The following is a 10697-nucleotide window of genomic DNA, read 5'->3' as shown; positions in this document are numbered from 1 at the left end:
TGTAGTTAATTATTAAATGGGTATAAATCCATTTCAACATTTTGAAGATTTTATGATGTACGTTTTATGTGAAGTGGCTAAGCAATACAAACACTAAGTGCAAACAGGCTATGGCACTGCATTACTCATAAAATGTCATAGGACTAGAACCCAAAGTCTAGAGTGGACTTACAGCACTTTTGACTGATACTACTGTCAACTGCAGTACTAAAGCGAGACATTTTTATTTTGTTTATTTAATGAAGATTTTTGATTGTTATTATATATGTAGTATTTTAACATTAGAAGCCTGGCACTCAAATGTAAATCATGCATGACCTTATGCTGTAGCATAACTGTTGTTTACATTCTTTATCTTAAACTTCAGCAATAAGATTGAATATAGAACAACATCAATGTCGGAGTAAACCACAGTTCAGCATTCAAACAAAATAGAACTAATACCTGAAATATTCTGTCGTAGATATTACTTCTTATTTTATTAGATCGTTCGTCTTAATACTGTGTATATATTATAAATAATTCTGTTTTAGATATTGTTGCGATCTAGATTCTATAGGTCTTATTGTGTGTTCCCTATATATTTTACTTTAATTTACAAAAAAGTTGTTATTTAACTGGACCTCTTATTGAAACAAGACTATTTAAAAGCAAAACGTTATTACTAATGTCCTACATTTTTTTTTATTTTTATATTTGAGGCCTTGGTCAATGAAACAAACAGAGTATTTTAAAGTATATTGCTTTTTTAACAAATTTTATGTTTAGTTTATTAAAGGCAATATGTGAAATAATAGGAATCTGCCCTGTTGATATTAGGGATATTAGGCTTCTATTATTAAACTACTAGTATGTTTAGGTATTAAATTCTACATTTAAAAACTTAAGCATGTTCTACATACTTAACTTGAGCATGTTGTCCTACTTGCTGTCATATTTAACAAAAAACATGCTAGCCTTCAATTTTTGGGGGGAAGTGCAAAAAATTCATAGCTCTAATCGTAGGTTAATCATGTTTGTTTTTACTTGCAGACAAAACAATATGATTTTGTTACAAAGATGATAGTGTTTTACTTGTGTGTGCTTTGTTCTATTGGTTTGGCAACCGGTAGGCAGGACATTTACTGCAGTGGAGGTTGTAATGTTCGTGCCCCTTCGAAATACTGCACAGCAACAGGTAACTGAGATAAATTTAACAAAGTCTAAACAATGTATTTTTCAGTTTGTTTGCATGTTTATATATAAAGTAATGCTTTTTCTATTGAAATGAAAATAAGTTGACATAGTTTCAATACAATTACTTTTAAATACATGTAACAGAATAGGGAATATGAATTTGTGATTTGGTAATATGTGGTATTTACATTTTATTATTGGTAATAGGAATGTACAGTACTTGACATTTTTTTTTTTTTTTTTTTTATTGATTTAACGACAATCAGGTGGCAGTCTTACGACTGAAGAAAACCTTTTGTCGCGACACCAATTACAGCGAGTAACAAACAATTTTAAGGAACAACATGTAATAAATTAATACTGGACACTGGAAAGAAATTGCATCAAAATCTACGAGAAACTAACAAAAAGTCATGTACAGCGTTAAATAAAATGAGAGATTTAGAGCAAATTAAATCAGGATGTCCAAACAGAATGTAATTCAACAAAGTAGCATTAGACAAGGAAAACAACGCAGTCGGTGACCTTACAGAATTATCGACAAACAGAGAACATATTGCGCTCATTAAAACGGACCTTTCGGCGGTTAATAGTGGACACTCAAAAAACAAATGTATTGGAGTTTCAGAAGCTCCGCAAAAACAAGTACGAAACGTATATGTTATATTCAGTGGACTGTGGCCTAATCTCAACATGCAAAGGACAGCAGTAATTTTAGGATTCTTTCCGTAAAGGTGATGTGTATTGGTCGATTTATAGAAAAAATGACGTTTAATATTTTTTAAAAACTTGACATTTGATGCAATACCATACCTGAAATACTGAAAATTTGAACAAAAAGTACCACAACCTGATCTGATAACATATGGCGTCATTACTTTGCTCAAACAAAATAATTTAAATGTTTAATGTTAATATGTTTCAGTTATAAGGCTAAATTTTGTTTTTTGCATTAACAAGTTTAGTTACCCCGAGTTGTAAGCTTATTATTCCATGCATGGCTATCATTCACATTATCATTTTGATACATGGGGTAAGAAAATCTAAAGCGTTTTGTTTGGAATTAAAGCATTCACCATATGCTATTGAGAGCAATTGAGAAACACTGGTTTACAGGATAAGTATATAGCTGGTTTGCTTGACAGACTAGGATTTAATGTAATTTATCATTCAAAAATCTGCTACTTACTTCTCTATGGGCTTTGATATTCATTTTACGACAATAAATATCATTTTCCTAGTCTTCCATGGCGCTGTTGATGTATGTGCCATAAAAATAAAACCTGCTTATTATTGTAACACTTTATATTTTTGTCTTTATATTGAATAGTGCCATCTGTTCTTTTTTGCAGCAATAGAAAAGCCTCCATGGTCCAAAGTTGGAGAAAAAACAGCCCCAAAACCGGAATTGTTTAAAGTAGGCTATTACCTCTACAACGTAAGTGAGGGAGAAGTTGGAATTGCTCTCAACATAACTTGGAAAAGCAAAGGTGTTCATTCTTGTATTTTACTTGTTTACTTCACGATGATATAAAAGCAGTGGGTACCAACGTTTTTGAGTGCCACCAAAGTTAAGGTTTGGTAAATAAAACTTGAAAATGTGACTTGTAAAAGTCCCAGTCAAGTCAGGTACACTATGCACGAATCTGCAATGTAGCCTGAAAATGAATTTCAAAGCTAAAAAGGTTGAGTAAGTCAACATCATCTTAATAAAGACATTTCAATACGTACTTTTGCACATAATTCAAGTCATTTACTTAAGTCATTATCACATTGTTAAAAACTCTAATCATGTGCTAAAAAGTACTCTGCTCAAATTTCAATTTGGACTATTTCAAATTAACACAATTATAATTTAATCTTTTTTTTAATTATCGTTTCTCAGTGGCAACTCTGAGGAAGCTCATTAAAGGTTATTACCTATTTGTCAGCAAACCAAATATGATGGGTTCATTCAAGTACAGGTTTGACCTCAGTGGAATGAAGGACTTTAAATCCAAGAGGAAAAAGGTAAAATCTACAACAATTTACTATTTTGTTCATAGCGATGCATTGTGTATATAATAGCAATTCAATGTAGACATCAATGTAAATAGAATTTTTCGGTAAGAAAAAATGTAACTTTAAATGGTCGCTATTCTCTTTTGGTGGACAATAATAGAAATAAGGTTTATGTTGAGTTTTTTGTGTCTTGCGTATTTTGTGTTGTATGACGAACACAAGCCTATGTAAATTGACTTTTTTAAGTTATGAATGAACTTTGTTGTAAAAAATTAAATTAATAAATAAATTTCAGCATTTTTTTAAATGTTACCCACTTGTTGGGTTTTGATAGTTCTGCTATGTCTAGCTTAAACCCCCAACCATTATGCTCCAAAGAAAATGAATGTATACTTGCTATTTGTAGTTTTATGTGAAAATTTAAAGACCACTTTAAGATTTCTGATACTTGGTAATTTATTTTAATTTTAATATCGACAATACACGGCATTTTTTGGGGGAAAAAACTCAGGAGACCTGATCCAATACCTTCTTCACTACATTGCTCAAACCAGCAAAATTGCTATAGAAATTGCATCAATGTTAAAACTAGATAAAAAGTTATTTAAAACATGCATAAAATATCACCAACTATATAGGCTGTGATATTTGTACCACTTTTTCAGTTTTGTAAAATTCCTTGCTGCTTTTGTTAATCTGCTGCAAATTTTTACCGTTGTTTAATGTACTTCAGGTTTATTTCAACTACGAATGCGTGGGCAAAAATGTTAGTTTTATCCGACCTGGTGATACAGTGACCGTTGAAATACAATCCTTGCCTTGTTACCAAGAAAACCATGATAGTCAACATGTGAAAAGAGACATTCAAATTCCAGGTATGCCAAAGTGTTATGTGTTCACTTACACATTAAATGCCTAAATTAATTAATTGCCATAAGCTAAATCTTAGAGATCATATTAACATTAAGTCATATTACGAATTGATAAATAGGGTTTTAGATTATGCGTTACAGCTTTCGTGTGCCAAATATTTTCTTCAGCTACGTAATGTCATTTTTGATGATGAAATGTTTCAGTGTTGTTATTCGGTAAAGCAATTCGTTGATTTAATTATAAAATTCCTGAGTTTTCGAGTGTCCGTTCGCCACGTTTCTAGCCTGTCACAAACAACATTTTCAATTAATATAAAACTACAATGTGTTTTGTAATCTTTTCAAATTTTAAATGTTTTTTAAGTTTCTTATATCAGCAGCCTAAATAAGTAAAAAACACCATTTTTACTAATTCCAATTATGTAAACTAGTGTTTTCAAAACATGTCAAATGAACAAGTCTGTGGTGAGGTTTAAACTCACAACCTCGGCCATAGTTGGAATGTTTCACTACCAGCTGGGCTACGCAAGCACAGAAAGGAGCAAGTTGAGAAACAACCATAGCACTGTCGCCTGCTGCATCCTGTTTGTAAAAGCAACATGTTGTGAGATTTGAACTCTTGACCTCAGTAATACTGGCTCTGTCACTCCAACTTAGCTACACAGGCTCAGTGGTGAAGCAAGATGAGCACTGTTACTTCTGGTGTAGTGTAATAGACTATATAACGTATATAGGGATTAGATTTTTTTTTGAATTTACATTTGTGTAGTCCTTTTAAGATCCTTAAATCAATCATTTTGTTCTATGTTTAGATTGCAGTAAAAAGAAAATGCTAAAAACTTGGCATTGTTCATCAAGTAAGTAACTTCTTGGGATTTGCTAATTGTGTCAAGTTTAAAACAAAACAGTGACTTTAACACATTAACCGAAGATTATACAAGCTCGTATTGAAACGTCTTAATTAAGATGCTGTCGATTTCCTCGACCTTTTTGGCTTTGCAATTTATTATCAAGCTACATAACAGTGACTTTGATTTGCTAAAATTATGTTGTGATGTTACGATTAGGGTTTCACCCGATGCCAAGGGATAGTAGCAGTACTCGTGCGATATTAAGATGGTATCATTGCTAATCAGATGCTAAATTAATATGTGTGTTCCAGCCATAAAAGTGGAGTTTATTACTTCAAAAGTTAATTTTGTGAGAAATTCATAAATTTATGAAAAAATCTTAAAAATCAAAGATAAACAGGTTTACCAAATACATTTGAAAATCTATATAATTTGTTTATTAATTTAAAACTTTTAAAATTGTTTTCCTATAGTTAAAGTAAGACACCAATACCACTTTATTTTTATTAGGTTACTCTGAGTACTACACAGAAAATGTTTATGAAAGACAAAGATCCAATCCGCCAGGTAAAAAAATACCTTTTACACAAATTTATTTAAAATTACGTTTTTTGTACTTAACATATTATGGGTGACCTAATTAAGATGAATATATTCTGCCCTACAATACAGAACTTTACCATATCCTAATCTAGCACCATATAGTGGGTAGCTGTGTTTTATTTGCCCAAATATTTTGAAGAGGTCTTATAATTGGCAGATTTGTTTGTGTTTTCTGTTTCTGTTTTATTTGGGGGATTACTTTGGTATAATATGAACTTAAATCTAGAAACTGCGAGGCAATTTTTTTGTTGGTACCTAAATCATTATTAGTCTAATTACAATATGCCTAGCGTAATCTCAAAATTTTTTCTTTTAAATATCTTAGTGAACCTTTTTTTAATGTTTAGAAACAATTTTTTTTAATCACCTTTTAGGATTAAAGCCTAAAACGCCATATTAGGCATACTTATAAATTACCAAAAATGTTGTTATTTATTCTAATTAGAGCCAATGTTTTGCTCCAAATGACTTAAATAGATTTTTTGTATGTATTTGTTTTGCATGATGACATATAAACATTACTTAACTGATGTTCACAGAAGACCCATCTGACGTCCATGCTAAAAAGCCATCAAACAACTATGCCGTGATTGTCATACCTGCGGCCACTGGGGGCGCTCTACTAGCTTTAGTAATCGCGGCTATAATCTACCTGACGCACTTAGCAAAAGGTTGGTTGTAAAGGTGTTGAAAATAAATAAAGATTTATGTAAAGCGTCCACAAAATAATACCTTCAATTCTGTATGGGCTTTAATATTCATTCTATGCCTCACTACAAACTCTAGCCATTATATTAAGATCTATATGAAAAGTTCGCAAATGCTACGTACTTCGGAATCGACTTTAATATTGATTCTATGCTTTAGTACAACCACAACCAATATCTTAAGATTTATTCGAAAAGTTCACAAAATGCTACGTACTTCTGTATGAGCAGCTTCAGAAGGGCTAGATTTCAGTTGTAAACACACATATGTGTGTTCATGTTTCATACTTCTGTATGAGCTTGATATTTATTCTGAGTCGAAAATATAAATTGCTTTGCATGTTAGGTAGTTTCTTATCTAAAATACTTGCTTTTCGGGAAGGAAATTATTTAAAAAAATTATATAACTAAATAGGAAAATTACAAAAATTAGATCTTTAGTGAAATTATTTGGCCCAAAAGACGCAACTCATTTATCAACAGTAACGTAAGTGCACTTACGCCAAAAGTAATTACAAATTGGTATGCAATGCGTTAGTAATTATCAAGTTAGTAATTATGTAATTGCGTTTATCCTGCTGTTCTATATATACAGAGTGGGCCAAAAGTAGGTGGGCCAGTTATTCCACAGCGTTGGCTTGGAAGAAGAGGTAGCATTGAATGGCCACCACGCTCACTGATCTGACACCAATGGATTTGTTTTGAGGGGGTGTTGTAAAGAATAAGGTGTATGCGAAGAACCACAAAACAACAAATTAACTTTTAGACCCAAACCCTACTCTTTATAACTGTAAGCCTACTTTTGGCCCACTCTGTATATAGTGTCAGTAACTTTGCAAAGGCGACCTGAAAAGAAGTCGTTAAAACGTTGAACAAAAATACTGCACTCAGAAGGGCTGTTTCAATAGATTCCTTACCATATGTTTAAACTGGTGTCATGGTATCCTAACCCTGACGGTGACCTACTATATAGGATGTTAAAACGTTGGGTTTAAAACACAATAGCCAGCAGTTAAACTAAAATTATGCCTGACAGCAACAAAATATGTAAAGTAAAAACTCGTTTCTATTTCAAACTTCTTCATTTTTATTTTCTTACATTACACCTTTTTATGCACTGTGTTTAATTTACTATACTTTTCTTTAGGTCGTTTCCAGAAAACACACAATCAAACAAACGAAATAGGTAAGTTTACTACCGTTTTAACATTCAAGAAGGATTTTTTTTCGAGTTTAATTACATCAATTTTTGCTCTTTATACAAATCAATTGTCATGTGTTTCTTTAATGTTCATTTTTTTATTTTTTTTTTGCAAATTGGAACCTATTAGGGAAAAATTTCGACTAGACACAAACCAATGGCATAAGTTAAGAAATAGAAAATATTTTTTTTTTTTTTGTTGATTGGAGTCCAATTTAAAGTTGTAGAAATGCTCATTAAACAAAAAATACGAAATAATACCGATTTAAAAAAACAGTTATTAACCTTTTTTATGTAAATTAAAAGTTTCCCATTAATAGCCTGGTAGTTGTCACTGTCATATAATTTAAAGTTGTCCACTGTACGAAAAATATCCTACTATCTTGTTTCGTGTAAAATAACATTAGTTGCCATCAATATCTTTGTCCGAACTGGTATTATCGGACATCCTTAGTGGTGACCCAGGGATTGCGAAACCTTGGACTGTAAAATAACTTTAGTTTTCCATTAACACCGTTCTTTTTTGCAGTCAAGGGAAGTTGCCTGGTGTTGGTGGAAAGCTCTTCGGAAGATAGCAGCTCGCCTCACAAGGAGGCCGCTCATCTGCTGGCAGAAATCCTCCACAGGGACGCACGCCTCCAAGTCGACTGCAACTTGTGGCGACAGACGCAGATGCAAGAGCCGGTCAAGTGGAGCACAGAGGCGCTGGCCGCCAGTCAACACGTCGTGCTGGTCGCGAGCCACAAACCAACGCTCAACTGCAACTTAAACCAACTGGACGAGCCCTTTCAAATCGGCCTGGCCGCTCTATTGCAAAGCCAGCGAGCAATCCACATTCCCTTCCTTCACAAGCAAAGCTTCCACTTTGTTTATTTCGGCTCCGATCGCCAGCAAGTCCTTCCCCGGGAGCTTTCCTCCTTCAGGCAATCTTACTCGCTCATGCGCGACTTCGGGCGCTTCTACAACGCGCTCACCAACCGCCATCCCAAAACCGCCGACCCACAACTGCGCAAATCTCTCAGTGACGTCATCGATAGGTTACGTCACTTGGAGGAGTCGCGCGCCGAAACGACGAGGTTGTGTCCCGAGCTTGATCCCGAAGGAGCTTTGTCGGAAAATGGCGCGCAAGATGCGAATGTGGTTCCTTGCATTCAGGGAAACCAAGCTGCGAGTTCTGGCGTCGCGTTTTATTCTGGTTTTTCGTCGGGTTCAGTGAACTGCTGGTCGCACGAGACTTCGGTGTCTTGCCAGGGAAGCCAGTGCTCCTGTAATTTTAACTCTGTCGAGGAACAGTTAGTTAGCTGCCTTTGAAATGCATGCCAGTTGTGACAGAACTATCAGGTTCCGCTAAAACCAGTGATGAAACATGAAAGTAGAATGGCCTTCTTACCGAAACGGTGAAAATTGTGAAAGATGACGTCACTAGTTACGTCATAACGTGACGTCTAAACAAGTATTCTAAGAAAACCTGAAGTAATCGTTCGATGTCTTGAACAAATATGCAACTGAAATCTTAGTTGAAAAACTGTCGAGGATATGGCGGATTTGCCGTTAGATACTATGGTGGTATCGGTGCCAATCCGATTCCAAATTAATGTAAGAATTTTTAGCTTTATTTTTAAACTCAGCGATTTTAAAGGTAACTATTTGGAAAAATAGTAGGTTAACCACTGAAGGTAACTAAACAACGCCTTCACTCTGAAGCAAATCATGGCATAAAAACCTAAAAATGATTACTATTGAACGTTGTAATTTTACCTCTTTTACTTGTTTGAACGGAGTAATGACGTCATTTAGTATCGGCTTGCATCACGATAATTTTTGTCAAAAGTATTTGGCAGCGGTTCCAGAATAAAACGTCCAGTATCGGACATCCATATAGTTATAGCCCCTACTGTACTACGAGCATATTCCCGTACCAAGCACGTTTTGTGTACCTCCTTTTACACGCGCTATTGAAAGTTGTATTTTGGTACTGAAAATGCCTATCTATGCTGTGACACACAAAGCCTCGTTGTACTTAAAACAGTAGCCATTCTATGCCTTCTCGATTTCTTTAGATTTTTCTTTTGACTCAAAAATTTCCCACTTTTTTATTTGTTCAATAAGTTCACTGTTTGACTTCGCGTACTGTAAGTTCAAGTTATAGGTGCTTTATTTTCTGTTGTTTTTATTTTCTGTTGTACTTTTGTTTGACCGGAATTTTCACAATGCGATTCATATCTTTTTGTTTGCTTTTTATTTTTCGTGCTTGTTTACACAGCCGATATTTCAGATGCACTTACAGAAGCAGTATATTTAAAATATACAGTTTTTGGGTGCACTATGCACGGATCTTTAATGTAGCTTAATAATGAAAGTCTAAGCCTGTTGAGTAAATCGACATCATCTTAATTGAGACGTTTTGAAAAATCGATATGTTTTTATATCATCATTAGTTAGAATTAATACTTGAATACTTGTATTAATTTAACTGATGGTGATACAAGTGTGTATCAAAGCGTTTTTTATCAAAATGTTGTCGATTTACTAGACTTATTTAGCTTTGATATTCATTATACAGTTTTTGCCCAAGAGCTGAAAAAACGCTGATTTTTGCACCATGAAATGTGCTTGTTGATTTCCTTATGCACGAAAGGCAATGTGTAAATCGAAAATTGCTCTTTGAATTTATCATGGCGCGCAATTTTTGAGCAATTAAAATCACTGGCAATTTAATCATGATTCCGCGTACGTGGGCGTTGATTGCCTAATGAAACAACCAAAGAAAGACTTGTTTCATTGACAATGTTAGCTGGCAGCTTGTTTATCTATCTGCAGTAAGTTTACAGCTGAAATCTGGTAACTGTTTTTTGTAATACTTTATTCTGCTTGTGCAATGGTTAAAATATTCAGCTGGACTTATTATTGCTTCAACTAAAAATAGATAGCTTTTTATGTATGAAGCACTTTAGGTTTTCGATTTCATTGATAAAATACTACCTAAAAATGGTAAACTAAATATTTATTGAAAGATATCCTTTCCCTTGCCAAGTAAATGGCCTCAAATGAAAGCAAGGTTAGTAGCCTACTCTTTAAACTTCTCTGTCGTTGGCTAATTAAAGTCAGCCATTTATTAGATCTAAAAGAAGTTTACTTCGTCTATATATGTAGGCCTAATGGCACTATAATTTATTTATAATTTCTGTAGGGTGCCGCAAGCCAAAAAAGGTTGCGAAACACTGGTTTGGTGTGATAACAGCATTCAGTGTTTGTATAAGGCAGTGGTTTTTAAACTTTTTCACCT

At 33.9% G+C, this 10697-nt stretch overlaps 1 protein-coding gene across 1 annotated transcript; it reads left to right on the top strand.

Annotated features, from left to right (window-relative positions):
* The first annotated feature begins 1059 nt into the window (after window positions 1–1059).
* Window positions 1060–9252, top strand: LOC146146742 (uncharacterized). The gene is made up of 9 exons (XM_083387031.1): window positions 1060–1177; window positions 2529–2666; window positions 3062–3186; window positions 3911–4052; window positions 4862–4906; window positions 5411–5467; window positions 6043–6174; window positions 7358–7396; window positions 7941–9252. The coding sequence occupies exons 1-9, from the start codon at window positions 1060–1062 to the stop codon at window positions 8720–8722; spliced, it is 1578 nt and encodes a 525-aa protein (XP_083243157.1). The 3' UTR covers window positions 8723–9252.
* The last annotated feature ends 1445 nt before the right edge of the window (window positions 9253–10697 follow it).

Source organism: Ascidiella aspersa, chromosome 4 (assembly GCF_963924565.1).
Source record: "Ascidiella aspersa chromosome 4, kaAscAspe10.2, whole genome shotgun sequence".
Taxonomy (NCBI): Eukaryota; Metazoa; Chordata; class Ascidiacea; order Phlebobranchia; family Ascidiidae; genus Ascidiella; species Ascidiella aspersa.
The sequence above is the reverse complement of the archived record's forward strand: the minus strand, read 5'-3'. Positions and strand labels throughout refer to the sequence as shown.

Bases quoted from the DNA above. Each gene is read 5' to 3' on its own strand.
- LOC146146742 (XM_083387031.1), top strand. From the start codon at position 1,060: ATGATAGTGTTTTACTTGTGTGTGCTTTGTTCTATTGGTTTGGCAACC. The intron at 3,187-3,910 runs GTAAAATCTACA...AATGTACTTCAG, and splicing joins TTAAATCCAAGAGGAAAAAG to GTTTATTTCAACTACGAATG. The intron at 7,397-7,940 runs GTAAGTTTACTA...TCTTTTTTGCAG, and splicing joins CAATCAAACAAACGAAATAG to TCAAGGGAAGTTGCCTGGTG.